The sequence below is a fragment of the Thamnophis elegans genome, chromosome 4 (genome assembly GCF_009769535.1).
Source record: "Thamnophis elegans isolate rThaEle1 chromosome 4, rThaEle1.pri, whole genome shotgun sequence".
NCBI classification, from domain to species: domain Eukaryota; kingdom Metazoa; phylum Chordata; class Lepidosauria; order Squamata; family Colubridae; genus Thamnophis; species Thamnophis elegans.
The window spans coordinates 65,935,379-65,956,051 of NC_045544.1; the positions used below are offsets into that span (position 1 = coordinate 65,935,379).

General features: G+C 36.8%; 1 protein-coding gene across 2 annotated transcripts in view; it reads left to right on the top strand.

Moving 5' to 3' along the window:
- The window catches only part of NUP133 (nucleoporin 133), a 33,247-nt gene that overhangs the window by 8,798 nt on the left and 3,776 nt on the right, over nt 1-20,673 (top strand). For both annotated transcript variants that reach the window (XM_032215953.1, XM_032215954.1), the window contains 16 exons: nt 667-814; nt 1,699-1,843; nt 2,929-3,086; nt 3,245-3,336; nt 5,742-5,905; nt 7,814-7,908; nt 7,991-8,215; nt 8,475-8,597; nt 9,125-9,224; nt 10,478-10,720; nt 12,256-12,389; nt 13,482-13,640; nt 15,726-15,861; nt 15,992-16,110; nt 18,189-18,269; nt 20,158-20,222. In XM_032215953.1, coding sequence (XP_032071844.1) covers nt 667-814; nt 1,699-1,843; nt 2,929-3,086; nt 3,245-3,336; nt 5,742-5,905; nt 7,814-7,908; nt 7,991-8,215; nt 8,475-8,597; nt 9,125-9,224; nt 10,478-10,720; nt 12,256-12,389; nt 13,482-13,640; nt 15,726-15,861; nt 15,992-16,110; nt 18,189-18,269; nt 20,158-20,222 — 2,187 coding nt within the window. The remainder of the gene's footprint in view (nt 1-666; nt 815-1,698; nt 1,844-2,928; nt 3,087-3,244; nt 3,337-5,741; nt 5,906-7,813; nt 7,909-7,990; nt 8,216-8,474; nt 8,598-9,124; nt 9,225-10,477; nt 10,721-12,255; nt 12,390-13,481; nt 13,641-15,725; nt 15,862-15,991; nt 16,111-18,188; nt 18,270-20,157; nt 20,223-20,673) is intronic.

Genomic DNA, 20,673 nt, shown 5'->3' on the forward strand with positions numbered 1-20,673 from the left:
CTGTTCTAATTAAAATATTATCTCCTTATTCACACAATCAAGAAAATATAATTTAATAAAAATAATAATTAAAGCATAAAGGAATAAATGCTATTTTAATTGGTTAAGCAAGAGTGAAAAAAATCCTTCATGTGATATTTATTTATTTAAATTTATTTAAGCTGTTGGGGGATTTGGGGCCAGTCATTCTCTCAGACCATCTACCTCCCAGGGTTGTTATGAGGAAAATAAGAGGAGAAAGAAATATTATGTACGCTCACTGCCTTGGCCTACTTATAAAGTAATAAAATCAGGATAAAATAAAAATCTAAATAAAATAAATACTTTATTTATATAGGCACCCATCTCATATGTGATTCTAGGAAGCTTACAATGAGATATAATTTAAAAAAACAAAATACATACGGTAACATAAAATAAAATAAAATAAAATTTGGTATCAGAGTTTCATAAAATAACTATCAGCAAAGCCGAGAAGCAGATTCTATCACATGTAAATAAATAAAATACAAGTTTAAATACAGTAAGTTGGTTACATTAAGTTAAGATAATGTTTTTTTAAGCCAAGCAAAAAGCTTAATATATATTTGAAAAATTGTTGTTTCATTATCTGACATTTCTGAACAACAATTTGTAATTATGATAATTGTCTTTTCCAATGAGTAGTGATGGACTAGTTATTTTGGCTGCAGCCTGGCATCTTGGTGACACTCCCTGCCTTGTTTACTATACTTTGATAACTGTAGAAGATAATGGTTATCCCACATCTGATAACGTGATTGTAGAGGTCACTCAATATAACCCACCTTTTCAGGTAATTGGCCTTATGTTTAAATGCTTTTTTGATGCTTCTGATTTTAAACATGCTTATAGAATATCATTTCAAGTGATTGGTTGTGAGGGTGAAAAAAACTGTTTGATTGAACTATAGCCATAGAAACATGCTCTTGTACTTCCTGTCTAGTTGCCTTTTGTCTTGTAATGCTACTTCAGTAATACCTGAAGTTTTAAAATAGCATAATTAAAGATTTTAAAAAATAGAACCAGTAAATAATTTAATTTACTGTAGAAAAAGAAACTGATGCTACAAGTCTTTGGAAATTAAATTCTGGATAGTTCAATTTTGGAAATTGAGAATCCTGGTTATATATATATATATACTGGTATATAATATAAAATAATTCATGTATCAGATTGAATTACATGTGATCTAGAAAAGGATTTATCAGTCTCTATTCCAGTGGTTCTCAACCTGTGCATCAGGACCCCTTTGGGGGGTCGAACGACCCTTTCACGGGGATCGCCTAAGACCATCGGAAAACACATATTTTCGATGGTCTAAGGAACCAAGACACCAATTTTATGGTTGTGGGGTCACCACAACATGAGGAACTGTATTAAAGGGTCGTGGCATTGGGAAGGTTGAGAACCACTGCTGTATTCTATACAAAAAGTATATGTGTGTATCAATAAAATTGTAGAATACAAGAATGTAAAGAACACAAGAATGGTGTATCATTATGAAAAACTATAGGAATGTAATTTATAAATGATTTCTTTCAAGGCATCAACTTTATTAATATTGTTATAATTTTGTATGTATGCCAGGCCTACCTAGAAGATAGTATTACTGCTCTTAATAATGCTTCATTTCTAAATATAGGTATTTCTTGTAATATTTAATGCTGTATTTTTCAGCCTGAAGAACCAATGTGTCATTTAATAGTCCCAGATTTTTCCAGCCATTTTGCCTGTCTTTATACTGAAAATGAGGTGTTTGCTTGTTCAACTGGAACAGGAAGAACCTCTTTGCCACAGGAGAAGATTATTTTCAGTGCCCACGGTGAGAATCTTAATAAATGTAAACTGTTTAACACAAACTAATGAAATTGGTTCAGTCTTTCTCTAGAACCGCAGCAAAGATTCTTGTTCCCCTTATCATTGACTAGTGATTAAGTTTTGGGGTAATTATGAAATTTAAAAATAAAACTTGTTGCATTGCTGATTGATTCTTATGTAGGTTTTTCTTTTCCTAAGTATCACTATATGTAGCTTCCATGAATCAAAGTCAAAAACAATAGAGAGGGAGACAGCCATTTATTGCTTCCAAGCTAGAAACAAGCAAGAGAAGCTTTGTCTTGTGTGGGGCATCTTTAGAAACTTTCCTCTGCAAATGTTGATGTTTTAGGGATTATAGTCAAAGAAACAGTTCTTCAGTCACTCTTAAGCCATTTTGGCCTTTAAAAGTTAATGCCAGAACCTTAAAATATGAGTAGCAATTGGCTACCAAGGTTTTTCAGTACAGACATCATGTGCTTCTTGTATTTGCACCAGTTAGCAGTTTAGATGCTGCGTTTTGCACCAATTGCAACTTGCAGGCATTTTTCAAAGGCAGCCATATCTGCAGTTCAAGTAGTCCCTAATTGGGAGCAGAATTTCCATTGCTGAGGGAAGCAGTCATTAGGTGAAACATGACCTGGCTGCACCAATTAGCGATGGCAGTTGTGGTAGTCTCGTTATGGTCATCAATTGAGATCTTCACATTTCACCAGCCCTGCCTTCAAGGACTACTCATAACTGCCATTTGTTCAGTCATAACTTCAAATGGTTGTTATGTAAGGGCTACCTTTACATTACAGCATCAATTTGGGAAACAGATAAGGCATGAATAAACTCTGATTAGTTTATCAAAGGTTGTAGCTCACACGTTAACCATAATTCTGGAGACTTGTTCCTTGTCATAATTATTGCTTGAAAATCCAGTGACAATTGGAAATCAAGGAACACTCAAACGCAGAGTCCCTGCTCTTTCAAATACTACTTTCTACTTTAATTCAAATAGAATGAATTGCCATCCAAAACATATTGAACCTTGGTCAAAATGATGATGTTGATGTCTATCCTTTTTTCTTTTTTTGTGTATTTTAGGTGATAAAATTTTAGGAGCAGGTTATTCTGCTCAACTTCCCATTTTTTTTGTTCAAAAAAGCGGACTTGTAACTATATGTTCCAAAGAAACCACTTCTTTACTTCCTGAAGACATTGAGGATTCTTTAGCCTGCTCTGTAGCTGAGCCCAATGATGAGGTAATAATCAATTGGAACCTTGAAAAAGAAGATGGGAAAGAGGGGAAAGTATTGCCTGGCATTTAATTCCCTTAGAGTCTTTTGCCAGACATAATTATTTTTATTGTGGGTTTTGTTGTAGTTGAACAATGCTTTTTTTTCCTACTTTTCTCTTCTAGAGCATTGGTTTTGACAGCTCTTCTAGAATGGATATTGTAGCTCAAGAAGATAAAACTAAAATGCTAAAATCTTCTTTTTTGCAGTTTTGCAGGTACTAAATAAATACTATATTAAATAAATCATCAGTGGTGTAAGGAGAATTTTAATATAGACCTTTATTGAGTTTTCTGAACACATAAAAAGTTAAATCAGGAAATGTATTGTTTATGAGTGGTGAATTCACTCATAAAAATTTATGTTCTAACTAGAAAACCCGTGACCCATTGGGTCATTGTTTTAAAATATTTCCTTACCTAAATAGAGAATGACCAAGGCCAAATATCAGTGGGAGCAAGAGCAACTTCTGACTTCCTGCAAGCTTCATCACAGCTGACCAGTCTCCAGCAGCCCATAGTGGGAACAGTCTACCCAGTTTCTGGAGGGCTGGGATAGGATCGATTTAACTGATCTCCATCAGCCGAAGGAGGGGCCAGTCTACCCAATCTCTAGAAGGCTAGAGTGGGGCTGGTTTACTGAACCTCTGGATGGTAGCACTAAAATGACTACTAATTTGTCAAATTTCAATTCCATGGCACCATGACTCCTGGATTTTGAATGCATTCTGTAAATTAGCTCATCTGAAGTACCTTGATTGAAAAATTGTTGCTCTGTGATACGTTGTTTCACTCAGTTAAAGGTTACAGACACAAGAGTTTTAGTAGTACATAGATTGGTTGCATTCTCAAAACTTTAATGTATTGCATATAAAGTAATAAAGGCAAAATCCCATTTTTGAGATATAGCCTACATTATATAGAATTTCTTAATCTTGCTGCCACCAACAAACCCTTTTCTTCATGTCTTTGAATTAACATGGCTAACTGGGTAAAGTACAGAATAGGATGACACAATCACTTTTCTAACATTCAAAGAAACTAATGAGCTTTATTGAATTACTTAAAATGGATGGTAACTAGGTTCACTTAACATTACAACATATTTGTAATCTGTCAATATTTGCCTTTCATGCTATATATATTCTTAATCTGCCTTTTTCACAGGTAGAGATTTTCCTTAGATAGGACTCTGAGCATCCTTCAGATTCCTCCTCCTACCCACACCATCCAAATTATGTCTTCAATTTCTTTTCTCTCTTGAATATTCTGGGAGGTATTCTGCATTGCTAGGTTTTTATTGGCAGCTCCATGAGTCAATTATCACATTCTTCACTCCTAGCCCAAACTTAGCCTCATATAAACAAGATATGTCTGAGTATTGAAGATGACATTTTAGAACTTTATTTTATAGAATAATTTAATGTTATTCCATATATTTATAGCAATAGCAATAGCAGTTAGACTTATATACCGCTTCATAGGGCTTTCAGCCCTCTCTAAGCGGTTTACAGAGTCAGCATATTGCCCCCACAGTCTGGGTCCTCATTTCACCCACCTTGGAAGGATGGAAGGCTGAGTCAACCTTGAGCCAGTGAGATTAGAACCGCTGAACTGCAGATAACAGTCAGCTGAAGTGGCCTGCAGTATTGCACCTTAACCACTGTGCCACCTCGGCTCTTATAGGTCCCAAAGCAGAGGTGGGTTTCTGTTGATTCTCCCTGGATCGGGCAAACCGGTAGTGGCGGCAGTGGGAGGCTTCATCCACCTGCCCAGATGCTTCTGCACATGTGCAGAAGCATCATGCGAGCATGTGAGCACACATGTGCGAACCAGTCTTCTTCTTGTGCCATATCCGTCATCCGATGTTGGCGATCATTTTGGCAATCCTATTCAAACAGCGGTCAACAGCCGCATAAAAAGTGCTGCTGAGTTTTCTCCAAACCAGTTCCTTAGGTTTTGAAGCCATGATGTTGTTCTTCTGCCTGGACGTAGTTTGCCTTCAATCTTTCCTGGAGGATTAAGTGAAGGATGCTGTATTTTTCTGGGTGTTGCATCACCTGCCCAAAATATTCTAACGTTTGCTTTTTAATGGCTTTGATGAGCGAACTGGTATTAAAATAAATTGAAATCCACCACTGTTCCACAGGATTAAACTGCTGAGAAGTTTATAGCTATTCCAATTCCCATGGGCTTCAACTTGCAGAGTAGAGAAAAGAGTAATTGACCCTATTTTAACATTTACATTTTTGCAGGCAGCCCCTTGCTTTCATTGTAGTCATCAATTTTCCCATTCAGCCTTCTACCCATCTCAAACTAAACAAAGACATATTCTAATAGAAATGGGCACCCATTCTGAACTTAATGAATAAAATAAGGAATATCACATCACCTGGAATTTTTCCACTTGTGCAAAAATGTTTCCTTGTGCAGCAAATATAGTAATCCTTGAAGTGACATTACCAACAATCTCAACTAAGGGCTTCAAAATATCCCATAACTTTTCATTAATGCAGTATATAAAACGGGAAGCGCAACTAGAAAAGAATACTATCACAATTAAGTTATCCTAGTTAATATCTCATTATAATGATTGGCTTACAGTGCCTTTTATTCATTGCAGGAAGGATGTGCAGGGTGCAAATGCCACAATTGCTGACCTTTTCCCCCAGCAAGCAGATTTCGGTCCCGATGCTGATCTTGATAGAGCCGTAACACAAGTCAGTGAAGAATTAATAGATGATTATCCTACATCTGATCCACGGTGGGCTGAATCAGTACCTGAAGGTATGGATTCTTGCATTTAAAAAGCAGAACAACACATGCGTTTGTTTATATTGGATTAAGTATATTTCAAGGGTAGCCCTTCACAGGATGCATTGCAATGTTATAGTGGATATGCATGGAACAGCTGTTTGCTGATAGTCTGTGCCTGAATTAAAGCACACATGCTAAATATTTTAGTCACTGCATGAACTAGAATAGGGATGTTGCAGGCAGAAGTGGTTTAGGATGAAAAGGAGACTGGAACAGCTATGGAAATTAATACCGGGGAGGGAGGGAGCACACAACTAGTAAGTCCCTTCTCCATGCAGTATGTCCTACGATGGCAGCCCAGCTATCCCCAATTTCCCCAGTTTCTTTAACACTTCAGCTACTCCAGTGTTCCATTGCAGGATATCTCACCAGCCTGCCCACTTTCTGATCCATCCTTGCATTTTTCCTTTCTTTCCTCCTCCCCTTTCTTCAGCTGCCATTATTGATGTCCCACCTTGGCATATTTCATTGGCTAGTCTTCATTTCTCCCACCTCATATCTTTTCGGTCCCTTGTTTCTCCTCCCTTTGGGATTGGTGTTGGAGAGTATTGGCCACATTTTGGAATTTACTTCAGGCAACAGGAAAAATTCAATAGGCTTGCCCTGCATCCCACTTAAACTAAGCAGCATATTCCTGAACAGCCTATCCATAGCCTAGTGTTATCTGTATGCATCAGGGGATTAAGGAGTTTTTCTTTATGTTGGGGACCAGAGTGGAAACTTACACGCAAAAAACAAGAGGTATTGGCAAGAAAAAGAAATGTTTTTCTTGTATGTCAGTTATATACATACAGTCACAACCTGTGGAAGGTTTCTTTCTTTTTCCCTTTTTGAATCTATAGCAGAGAATACTGAGTAGTAGAATTTTAGATAGCCTCTTTTATTTTTGCTTTTGGAATTCCTGTGCATTGCAGAATATTCCAAGGAATTCTTCTACAACATTGTTCTCTCAATGATATCATCTTGGTGTATTTAAATACAAATCCAAAGGTATAGTTAATCTTGTTGATTTTCTTTGCCTGAACTGAATTTAGAGTGCATTCTGAAAAATGACCAACATTCTCTTGTACCTGTCCAAGAGGGAGGGATGGAGGGAAGGGCATTGGGAAGGTACAGGGACAAGCCTTCTAGGGGAAAGAGAGGGAAAGATTGCTGGCAGGACATGTTATGGGTGAATGCTGGTGGTTAGGGAAGTAAGGAAGGTGTTAGGAAAATTGGGAGTGGGCAAGCCTATAGACATGCCATGCTGCGAGCTAGTGAGGAAAAAAGATGATGGCACATACAGTATATGGGTTGCTTACTCACCCTATCCATATTTTTGTATCTTTTAAACCACCCAAATGTACCTAGTTTATTTTCTGCCAAGCATTGACTGATCCAGTGAGTCTAATGAAATTTCTGAAACCCGACAGTTTGTTCCATGTCAAAACTGTACTTGTTCAGTTGCATACATATCCAAACCAAACATGCATTTTTCAGAAATAATAGATGATGGGAGAAAATAGGCAAAGACATCTAAAATAGAGCTAAATTCAGAAAATGTCCATGCTATGAATTCCTCTATTCAAGAAAATAGTTATATGATCCAACATAGTTTGAACATGTATACAGTATATTCAAGATGACAGGTTTTTTTTCCGACTTCCTGACATCCTTATTGATCTTGATATGAAATTACAGCTGAGCCTGATTCAAGTGCGGGGGGATGTGGTTTGGATATAATACTGGCAAAAGTATGCAAAAATCCAACGGGATGAATAGTTTTTGAAAAAAAAGTTAGCATCAAATATTAAAGTTAATTGAAAAGTAAAATTACATTTTCAAAGTTTATTTGAAACAAGTAAATATTTAAATTTTCTTAATCGTGTCTTTGTTCAGATGCAGCAAATTTTACCAACTCATCCATCATCATTCTTCACCAGCTGGATAATAAGTCACAAGCACATTCTATGTACATTGATTTTCTTCGCCAAGTAAGTTCCTAATGCTATCAGATTAAAATATGGATAACAGTGTGGCATATATTATTTTTATTTACAATTATCTCTTTCTAAGGTTGATCTCTTTGGACGACTGGATTGTGTTCAAGTAAGAGGCATGCCAATGGCAGCTCGATTACTACTTTGTGAACATGCAGAAAAATTAGCAGCAGCTATTGCTCTCAAGAACTATCATTACAAATTGCCAGATCTCGTGACTTGTGCAATACAGATTGCTTTGAACAAAAGAGAATATGACATTCCCTCAGGTCTAACACCTGCTGATGTTTTTTTCAGAGAGGTAAGAATTATTTGCTATCTAGAAACACATTATGCATGAATAAACTTCAAATATATGAGGAGCCTAATATCATCCTAGCTTGGAACAAAGGCAAAAAGTTAATAGAAAGCAATCATGCCTTGATAATGAAAATTAAATGGAGAAATAAAGTATGTTGTATCTGCAAGACTTCCTCCCCTTGTTATTTAAAACAAAACAAAACACAAGCCCAATGTCTTCAATAAATGGAGTACCAGCGTGATATTCTTTTGTTTTTCAGGTTTCTCAAGTAGACACTATTTTTGAATGCTTACTGGAAAAGGAAAAACAAGTCTTGAAGGATACATCGGTTCAGTCTGAGGAATGGGGTGAAACAGTTGTTGAAGTAAACAATATTATAAAGGTATGATATTCTATGTTAATAATCATGACAGAAACTTACAAAGTTGATTAATGTTACGTAAACAGATTTCTATCTATCAGTTCGACTTAACATTCCCCCCCCCCCCGCCACTATCTGTATTTCTGTACATCAGTTCTAAAGCACTCCCTACTCCTATGGAGCACATTTATGGAGTGTACAGGATAGTGGAATGGAGTACTCTACTGGTAGCATCCTGGTGTCCGCAAGTTTATTTTACCCAGAAATGCACTGTTGCTGAAAATGAAAGCAGTATATGAAACCATAAGACACTTTTCTTTCTCATTTTTTTAAAAAAATTGACTCAATTATGATATTAAAAATTACTTGGCTTTTGTTTAGAGGCATTCATTTTTGCATATGCATACTTCCTTTTTATCTGCCAATGGTCTATAATCCTTATAAAATGACTGTGAGTTCATAATAAGAATTATATTTATATTAAAAACCTAGCATATTCCATAAAATTGATTTTAACAAGATTTATTTTCTTTGGGTTTTTTGTGAAGGATATGCTAAAAGCTGCTATCCAAGATCGCCAATCTAAAATTCCTTTATATAAAATAAGAGATCCCACTAAAGTTGAACCTGAATATGTACCTTGGACAGGTGAGAAATATTAAAATGGAATTTGTGATGTTTTGCTATTAATTTATATTATGGTCTTAGTTATAACAGTCTTTCAAATAACTGGTATTTTATTAAACTTTAAACAATTCCTTCCATTTTCTGTACTTAATCTGTTAGAAAGTGCTGTATTTCGGATGCTGGTGGCTAAACTAAGAGTTTGCAAAAATGTGAATTGCTTTCATTTCTTAATTCTACCTCCTGAAGTTTAAAGTTGACGTATTAATTTACTTAGCAGCATACTGATTCATGACTTGGGAATAATGCAGTTATTCACATACCCTAATCTTAGCACTTATTTGGTGGGAAAATATACTATGATGTTGATAGCAAATTGAATTATTTGTACAAGAAACCTAAGGGAAGAAACCTAAAAGAACCAATTTGATCTAGTGGTCAGGATAGAAACCAGAAGATTGTGAATTCTAGTCTTTCCTTAAGCATGAGAGCCAGTTGCGTAACCTTAAGCCAGTCACTCTCTCTCTCATCCCAACCCAACTAACAGGATAGTTGTTACAGGGAAAATAAGAAGAGGAACGGGTGGCTCAGTGGCTAAGACGCTGAGCTTCTCAGAAAGATCAGCAGTTTGGCAGTTCAAATCCCTAACGCCACATAATGGAGTGAGCTCCCATTACTTGTCCCTGCTTCTGCCAACCTAGCAGTTTGAAAGCATGTAAAAATGCAAGTAATAAAAATAGGAACCACTTTTGGTGGGAAGGTAACAGCATTCTGTGCATCTTTGGCGTTTAGTCATGCCGGCCACATGACCACGGAGACGTCTTCGGACAGCACTGGTTCTTTGGCTTTGAAACGGAGTGACCATCGGCCCCTAGAGTCGGGAATGACAAGCCCATATGTGTGAGGGAACCTTTACCTTTTTAAGAAGAGGAAGGAGTATTATGTTTACTCTTTGCGTTACTTATAAAATAATAAAAGCGGGATAAAAATCTAAATAAACAAACAATGTTTGAATGAGTATGGGAGCATAAGTGGATACTTTGAGCTCTAGAAATTTTTCTTTTATGAGTACAGTTTTTTCTGGTTGTTTTATGTCCATTCTTCTTCCTGGAAAGTCTGTCTGTCTGTTCTTCTGAAAAATACTGCTTTTCTTTACAAACAATGAATTCATTCACATATGCATTTCCTTTTTACTTGTAACTTATCTATGTACTATATTAGTGGTAAAGTTTCAACCTGCAGAAATGCCATCAAAATGTTTTTATGGTCTTCTCAAGCATCTCTTGGTGTGCGAACAACAATAGTGCAGCAACACGAAATCATTCTGAAGAAGGTTTATCCACAAGCTAATAGTAAGCTTCGGAGCACCGTGACAGAACAGCTGGTGGCACTGCTGGATTGCTTTCTGGATGGCTATGTTTCTCAGCTTAAATCTGTGGACCGGCCTGAACATCAGGAACGTTATAACAGTCTGCTGGTAGAATATGAACAGAAAAGAACAGAATTATTGCTACCATTACGTAAGTGCTGCTGTTTTTGTACAAGCTGATGTTTAAATTCCTAATAATAGTTTGCCGTTTTATGTAGTAAGAAATAAAAAGATAAGGCATAAAAGACAGAGATATAAGAAGAGCAGACTATATTTAGGTTTATAGTACCATATATAGATCTGGTGTATGAAACTAAAGCAAATTCTCCCAAGCTGTTACTCTATTTTCAGTTATTATATTTTTATTCTAAAGTTGAAGTTGCCTTTTCTTTAAAAAAGAGAGAGAGAGAGATTGTGGGGGAATGTCTAAGAATTACTATCTAATGTAATTTTGCTTTCAGTCAGAATTATCAGATGCTAATTTTTTTAGTTAGGACAGAGGAACATAACTTTTTTCAGATAAATGATCACTTACAGTGATATATCAGGAACCGCTTTAGGCAAAGTAGGCAAAAACTGCATTTGATTTGATTTAAATTTAATTAGATGTAGCTTTATGAAGCCCAGCAGATGGCAGCGTGTATTTGATTTTGGCCTATCTCAAAAAGCTCTGCGGCCCTTTAAGATCCGCTTATCCTTTAAATGGGAGATCAGGGAAATCCCTCAGTTCAGGGCGGGCTGGCAAGTTGAAGAACTGTTCTGGAGTATGATTAATGCAAACCACTTAGATAGTGTTGCCAGGAGTCTAGAGGGACATAGATACGTACTTAGCAGCAGTCAAACTTCACTTGGGAAAGTTTTTACTTAATGGGATTATTCTCTGCATATTTAATAATTGTCCCTTTCTCTCATATTAAAACTAACAATTTGGTAGTCACCTTTGGAAGGACTTTGTGGATGCCACCAAGATTTTTTGGAAAGTATATGCAGCTCTCAGGACTTGGGTTATAGCTTCACAAATGGATAGAAGGGAGTTAAGAACAGTTCTTTATTCACTTTGATTACTTGTTACTTTGACAAATTCCAGTTCTGCAGTTTGTGCTTTTACAGTACCCTTGCTTGTATTAAAGCTTCCTTTGAACAAAGGAATGCACCACGGAGTTCATGGAATTTCAGAAAAAGTGAATTGAATTCTTTCTTTAAATTTGTACATATAATAAAATGGCATGAGAGTGCTTGTTTCTGTATCATCTCATGGACACTATTTCTAATAATTGTTGAATATTTATTAATTATCCACTTTGCTTACTCTCAATTTGTTGTATATGGATACAATATTATAATGATACCGTGTTTTATTTTGATTCAGGTTCAGTGTTTTGATGGTTACAATGTATTAATTGTTGCTTTGCTTATACACCTCCCAGAATAAGTATAGAAAGATAAAAGCCAGAATTTACTATAGAAAGAAAAGATATCATTTGTCTACTTCAAGGGAGTGTAATGTGAAAATATCTGATAGATGCTTCATGCATAAACTGTATTGGGAAAACAATGTTTTTTTTTTAAATTTGACAATTAATACTGTATTATTTACTATTATTTACAGATCATACATTAGTGATTACAGGGCAATCACTAATGTATGATCTGTTGTGTTTTGTGTTTTTGTTGATTTTTGCACAGTTGTTCTCAAACAATACCAGCAAGCTGCTGCTCTTGCAGAAAAATATTGTGACTTTGATATTTTGGTACAACTATGTGAACAGACTGATAACCAAAGCAGATTACAACGCTACATGACCCAGTTTGCTGATCAGGTGAGTTATTAAAATTTTACCATAGTGAAGTTTTGTCATTTAAGTCAGCGGTGCCCAACCTTTACAGTTTGGTGGCCTGCAGGAGAGTTCACTTAAGTTCACCACTTATATAATTTTAATTTCAAATTATACTTTTTTCCACATAGTTTCTCTAGAGCAGCAATCCTCAGCCTTTCTGGCTTGTAGCCCTGGGGGGGCGGGGGGGAGAGGAGGTCCATTTGTGCGAGGAACAAGTGCATGCACTCTCCAGTCGCTCAAAAGAAGGTTCACATGCAAATGCAAGATGGCCATTGGTCGCACAAAGTTTCACATATAAGCACAAGACAGCCACCATGAAGGTGTGTTTGTGTGTGTGTGAGGGCAAGCAGTCGCTGCTTGTGCAAGGGGAGGTTCACACTCCTGCACTCACCCACTGCTGTGCTGCCTGGTTCCGAACAGGCCGTGCCCGGGAGTGGGCCACAGCTGAGGGTTGGGGACCACTGATCTAGAGATTTATCTGTCTAAAATGTCCTATATTCTTTCAAGTTGTAGAGCGTTTTATAGAGAGAATTGTCAATTTTACCTTTATTCAAAAAGCTGTTGTTCCAGTACTTGAACTGGAGAAATATGCATTATAAGCCAGGGTACAGATGTGCATTCTGCAGATATGCCAATTAAGCAGATTAAGTCTCGTGGGTACTTTTAATATAACATAAGGCAAAGGACCAACATGTATTTAGCTGCTTCAGGGTTATGATTTATTCCTGCTTTAGAAATAATCACTTGATTACTAGCATTGAAGCAGAGGAGCAATTGATAGAGCAAGATAGAAAATAAAGTTAAATCAGGACAACAGCTTGCCCTTTGCATGTTTGAAGATATATTAAGCATTGACATGAGGGAATAAAAAAAAAACAATTTTTCAGATTGAAAATAACAGTAATAGTAATGTTATTTTCTAATAATAGAAAATAATACATACTTGGTGGAGGCCAATATCTAAAAAAGAAATGAGTGTTTTACACTTTTAAAGATCTATACTTCTGTTTCATAAGAAGACCATACTTTGCAAAGCAGACCCTTATGCACATATTGTATAATTTTATTTTTTAGAATTTTTCAGATTTTCTGTTTCGTTGGTATTTGGAAAAAGGAAAAAGAGGAAAACTGTTATCACAGCCAATTGCTCAGCATGGCCAGTTGGCTAGCTTCTTACAAGCTCATGAACATCTCAGTTGGCTACATGACATCAATAGTAATGACATGGATAAGGTATGCTTTAAAATAATACAAACTTCTTACTTTTCCCTTAGTCAAGGGTTTGCATACAATGTACATTCTTCTTCCCTCTTTCTTGGTCCACTTGGGAACTATATAGAAATTGGTAATATAAGGAACAAGTAGTAACATTTGTATAATCATGGAAACTTTTGGGTTGGTTATTTTCATTTTAAAAAAATAATGTTTCTGTACATTGGGGAGGGGAGGTGGCATTTAGGAGTAGCAAGTTTCTTTCATGAGGAAATCCAGACCTCCGCTTGTGTAGATTTCCCGGGTCTTTGCATAGAGCTTAAATTTGACTTTAACAGTATTCTTAATTGCCAACATTTATTGTAAATCACATCACCAAAATTCAGCTCAAAATTTTTCTTCAGTAATACCACCATGGTGTAGGAGAAATTTTGGGTTGAATTGTGTAATTTAAATTTAGAACAAGAAGGTTCTATGAAATGATTTCATTATTTCAAACTCTGCCCTAAAAGTAATGGCTAAGTATTCCAAACAAAGTACATAATAGAGCACTTTTATACAACTTTTTCCCCCCTGAATTTACTTGGTTAACTTGTTTATGTCAGGGTTTTGTTTTTACACATTATCAAAAAGCTTACATGCTTATCATATTGTAGAACCAGTTATCTTAGAGAATAAACGCTTTGTAAAATAAAAGTGGGTCCCTAAGTGGGTGGAAATATCTGTTTCCACCCACTTAGGGTATGAATATTGTGGCAGAGGTGGTGGTGGTTGGTGCAGCACCGATCAGCTGTTCTAGGTGGAGGGGATTGCTGCTGCTGCTGCCTATCTCTGCCACCCGTTCACTGGTGATTGGCGGCGAATGGGTGGCAGTAAATGGGCTGTGGTGAATGGGCTGCAGCAGCAGCAAACAGATCACGGCGATCCGCACTGCCTATAACAGCTGATCGGGGGTCAAATCCAATCACCAATCAGCTGCTTGGCAGAGAAGGCTCCAGTGTTCCTCAGCGGTGGCAGCAGCTCAGCTCAGTTGACCAGTGGTAGGCGCAACAGAGTGCTGAAGTTGACCAGACTGTTTGCTATTTGCGGCAAGGATGCTAGTCGGTTGAATACCAGAAGGATGCTGGGAGGCAGAGGCAGATTTTTTTTTCTTGTTTTCCTCCTCTAAAGCTAATGTGTGCTTTATAGTCCGGAACGTCTGATAGTCTGAAAAATATGGTATTTACTTCCAAAATACAGAAGCAGTCATTATTTATTTATTTATTTATTTTATTGCCTTTGATTATTTTTACAAATAACTCAGAGTGTGAATATATCAAACATACCTTCCTCTTTCTATTTTCTCCACAACAGCCCTGTGAGGAGAATTGGGCTGAGAGAGAGTACTGGCCCAAGGTCACCCAGCTGGCTTCAGTGGCTAAGATGGGACTAGAACTCACAGTGACCTGCCTTCTAGCCTGGTGCCTTAAATACTAGATCAAACCAGCTCTTTTTTAGTGTGTTCTTCATCCTTATTATGAAACTGGTATTTTAAATATTATGATGTGTCTTCTCATTTATGCAGAAGCTCGGTTAAAAATTAAATAATGATGCATGTCAGTAATATATTTTTATAGTAGTTCTTGTCTTGATGGTTTTCCATTTTCAATGACTATTTTAATCTTTAAAACTCTTATCCTCTTACCCTAACTTTTTTACGTCATTCCCAATAATTGTAAAACACCACTCAACAGAAAAGAGGATTCTCCACGATTGGTGAAGACAGCAGTCACGTAGGGTTCACTCTGTCCAGTAACCAATAGGGTGGAGTCAACAGATTATAAAGCTTTCCTCCTTGCTGCTCTTCCTCAGTTTTTAGACTGAGCCAGTTCTGGGCTGGACATAGTTGTATTTCTCTGATTATATTGTTCTTTCTTACTAATTAGAGGATTTTCCTCGTCATCTCAGAATTTGAATATGTAGTTATGAACTAGTAATTTCAATTGGGAAATCTGTATAAGCACTGCCCTCTAAAATCGGACACAACTGGACACTTATCTTTTTGTTCTCCTATAACTTTACTTTTTCATAACTTTATCTAATTGGAACTATGTTGTTCATTCTTAGGCTTACAGAACACTCCACAATTTAGCAAATACAGAAACAAGATACTTTGCAAAGAAGAAAACTCTTCTTGGATTAAGTAAACTATCTGTGCTAGCTTCCAATATATCAGATGTGATGCTTAACGAGAAAATTGAAGGTACTTTTTGAACTAAACTTTAAAACTATGCCATGTTTATACAGAGAATCCCTTTATTTCTGGTCCTCATTGAAATGGTTCTATTGCCACTGTCATCACTAATTATTCTTTCTTCTTCCATGTATGCAAGAAATCATTGAACAAGAATGTTTTTTACTGCATCAAGAAACCCTTCCTGAACCGTTGTTGGCAGAGAAAAAGATGTCTCTCAATGAAATGCCAGTTTTAAGTGCCCCACAGCTCATTGAGGTATTTACTATATTTTTAATTAATGAGATTTTTGCATCTATCCAAAGGAAATTCCATTTTTCTTTCAAAAGAAAGCTACATTATCCATTTAAAAAGAATTTTGTGTTGAAGCTAGTCTGAAACTTGCTCTGAAATTCTGACTTCAAAGCCCAAACAGTGTCTTATGTACAGTGTATGATGAACAGTATCATTGACTTGAATATTTTGCACTTGTTTGGAAATTTTCCATGCCAGGTTGTCACTTACTTTCTTGCACTTGTACCTGCTTGCCTTGTATCAAAGCAGTTCAGCTTAGTAAGGTTCCACTATCTCTCAAATATGAAAAGCTCAAATTTTCATTAGTCAGAATGACCCATAAGTTATGTAGCTGGGGGTACTTTTTAACAGCATGTTCATAAAACCATCAGTGTATGTAGAGTAATAGCCCAAGAGTGTATGAACATTTTTCTCATCACATGCACTTGCACACAAAAACTTGGTGCTGTCTACATCGTGTGATTCAAAATATAAAACAACTTGTGGGTGGATAAATCTTTATTACTCTCCAGGTTTATTACAAATAATTCTGTATCACTACTACCTCCACAGTATTATATATAATCTTCAAGTTATCCAAAATTGAAACTAATTTTATAATTGTAGGTTAATGCAGAAGAAATCTGTCAACTTTATTTATGTTTAAATAATGATTTGAAGATTCAAGTACAGATAGTCCTCAACTTACAGCCACAATTGAGCAACAAGTTTTTGTTGCCAATTGAAACATTTCTTAAGTGAATTCTGCCCCATTTTATGACCTTTCTTGCCACAGTTGTTAAGTGAATCATTGCAGTTGTTAAGGTAGTAACAGGGATGTTAGGTGAATCTGGCTACCCCATTGACTTTGCTTGTCAGGAGTTCACCAAAGTTGACCACATGACCATAGGTCACTGCAACTGTCATAAATATGAGTCAGTAGCAAAAGTGTCTGAATTTTGATCATATGACCATAGGGTTACTGCAACTGTTGGAAGTGTGAAAAACAATCATAAATCACTTTGTTTGGGTTGGTGTAACATCAAGTGGTCAATAAATGAACTGTTGTAAGTTGAACACTACCTGTACTGGCAATGTTTCTGAGATAGATTGTTGTATTTTTCTGTGCTTGCTCCATTCACTTACATGCAAAAATTAATGATTTAATTGAATCTGACAGGCATGTTAATATGCTATAACAGTGATTGCAAACATTTTTTGACTGCCGTGTCAAAAGCGGGGGGAGCACAGGGGGATCGTGCTCCGGCGTGCCACATCCATAATGCTATGTGCGCGGGGAGGGCAGCACATGCGCATGCACGCGACCAAAGCCCCTCCCCCATTTTTGTCACGTTTTTTTCGCCTTCCCCAGGCTCCAGAGGCTTTCTAGGAGCCTGGGGAGGGCAAAAACAGGCTCCCCCCCCCCCCGGACACCCTCCGGAGGCTTCAGGAGCTTCCCTGAAGCCTCCGGAGGGCAAAAAATGGCCCTACGGAGAACCCGGAGGTTCGGGAATGGTGACTTCCAGTTTGCTCGTAGGGCTGGTTTTCGCCCTCTGGGGCCTTCAGGGATGCCTCCTGAAGGCTCCAGAGGGCAAAAAATGGTCCTACAAGCAAACCAGAAGTCCGTTCCCAAACTTCCGGTTTGCCCATAGGGCTGGTTTTTCGCGCTTTGGAGGCTTCAGGGAAGCCTCCAGAGAGCAAAAAAACGGCTGACATGGCATCGCCTCGCATGCCCTGACAAATGGCTCCGCATGCCACTTGTGGCACGCATGCCATAGTTCGCCATCACTATAAGATACTATAAGATTCATAACCAGGTGTCCATATTTACCATGGTGCAATAGGTATCCACATGAATTGAATAAGCTATCATTTATCACTCTTACACACAATGTCAATAACATGGAAAGTATATCTAAAGGGATATGCCGCTCGCTTATTCTCAGAGGAATTGAGGCATATTTCAGTGAAAAATAGTTAAAACACAGGGTGATTCCTCTCCACTCCCACCCATCCACCCCGCAGCAAGTTCTAATTTTTGTATTCATTATTTTATACAATAGCTATACATATGTGATGAGAACCAGAAAGCTAATGAGTATGACTTCAAAAAGGCACTGGATCTGCTGGAATATATTGATCAGGTATGAAACTTAATGAGAATTTCATTTGTGCGTTACTGATTTACAGTGAATGGGTATACATGATTATACAATTCTTTATGACAGTTGATAGAATACTTCTAAGTGTTCTTCTAAGTACCACTTAATGCAGATAATCATTGTTAGATCCATTTTCAGTAATGGAGGACCCAGCTTGGGAAGGTATTGTTACTAGTAGTGTTAGTATTATCCACAATTTTATGAATTTCTGTTTGTTTATTTATTTAAAGTAGTTGAGCCAGTTCCTCTTTGTAAAATTTACAAAATGATTTACAAAGTTATTTTTAAAAATGCAAAATAATATTTTGTAAAATAATGATAATAAATGGTTAAGAAAGGTTAGCATAAAAGATAATGAAGACACCAATTTAAAGTATGGCTTATTCCAGAGAATAGATTATTTCACAGAATTATTGCCATCTCAGTAGTGGTATATTGATGACTATACTGGCTCTAAACATATTGTCTCTATTTGTCTCAGTACATATGCATATTTCATTCACAAACGCTGGTGAAAAGGTAAAGTATTGTCCATGGAGGAGGAAAAAATAGAGTGCTCTCTTTCCTCTGCTTAATGTAAAAGGAACTCTTTTTCACTGCCCAACTCAGAAAGATGACATTATTTTTTCACTATTAGATCAGGGGTCTCCAAATTTGGCCACTTTAAGACTTGTGGACTTTAACTCCCAGAATTCCCTAGCCAGCATGGGAGTTGAAGTCCATAAGTCTTAAAGTGGCCAACTTTGGAGAGCCCTGTGTTAGATTTATATTCCACATTTTCTTCTCATGTTCAGGTTAGTCGTCCTACAATTTTTCTTTATAACAACTTCCTTTGACATAGATTCGATTAACCCAAGAATACATACATGCACACTGCTCAAGTAATCAAAGAGTGCACTGTACAGACACTTCTGTAGAGCCATATGGAGGATGCCATATCCTGTTTGTATGTGAAAGGATGCAATGTAAATGGCTGTTGCTGAATTAACTGTCTAAAGCATTCGGATAGTATTGCATTTCACCCACAACCTAAAGTTAAGAATTTAATCAAGTATGTTCATCTCTGAGAAAAAATCCTTTTCTTAAAATTCAACTTTTTTACCATTCTGGTTCCTGTAGAACATTTATATGTTTAGATATTTAGATATTTAGATATTTTATTAATATTTATAGCCCGCCCTTTTCCCTGCGGGGACTCAGGGCGGCTTACATAAAATAGGGGGGGGTATAAACAATAAACATAAAACAATACATAAGAGTAAAATAGTACACAACATTCATTCTTCATTTGGGTGGGGACAGATTGTGATCTTATCCCCAGGCCTGACGGGATAGCCAGATCTTGAGGGCTGTGCGGAAGGTCTGGACGGTGGTGAGGGTACGAATCTCCACGGGGAGATCGTTCCAAAGGGTCGGAGCTGCTACTGAAAAGGCTCTCCTCCGTGTAGTTGCCAGTCGGCACTGACTGGCGGATGGTATTCGGAGGAGGCCCAATCTATGTGATCTTATGGGTCGCAGGGAGGTAATTGGCAGGAGGCGGTCTCTCAAGTTGCACAAGCTTCTGTGCTCCCAATCTCTGGCTAACCTGTCATTTCATTGTCTACTTGCCATATTATTCAGATTTATAAGATAGCATTGCCCCTATCTTTGATAACACCCATAATGCTGTTATGCCTTATCCCTTAGTTTTCTCACATTGCTTCATAATTTCTTAAGCCTACAATTTTCTGAAATATATTTTTAAAACACATCAATATTTTGTTACCTTGTTTCGCTAGCATAAGTATTCATCCAAGTATGGTTATAATGTATACTTTATTTTCTGAAATTTCAAATGCAATTTAACATTATTTCTTTTTTTTTAATGAAGGCTGAGCAAGTGGACATAAATTATCTTAAACTTAAAATACTTTGTAAAGCTCTCCTGAGAGATGGGTAGGTAAAAGCAGTTTAATTTGTTTAATGTATTCATTTACAGCATTTGTATCCCTACTTAGGCAAAACAGTTCCTACAGCAGCTTCCACAAAATCAATAGCAAATGAAATACCATAATCTCTATTTTTGGTCTTTATTTTCAAAAGGTTTGACAAGCGATGAGGGCAATGGAAAAATAGATAGATTTGGACACCAGTTCTTACAAGTATAATACAAAAGGTTGAATGCAAGACAAATTAGGTTAAATCTTCCATAGAATTCATGGATTGACTCTGCTTTCCATCTCTCCTTCCACTTTTGAGGGCATCTTTGATTTCAATTAATACTTTTTTGGAATAGCCTTCCAATATCTTCCAGTTTTTAATATCAAACTGAATACTTAGGTAGAACATTCCAAAATCAGGGCATCACTATCAAGAAGAGATTTCCTTTATGGAAAAGGCAAGTTGA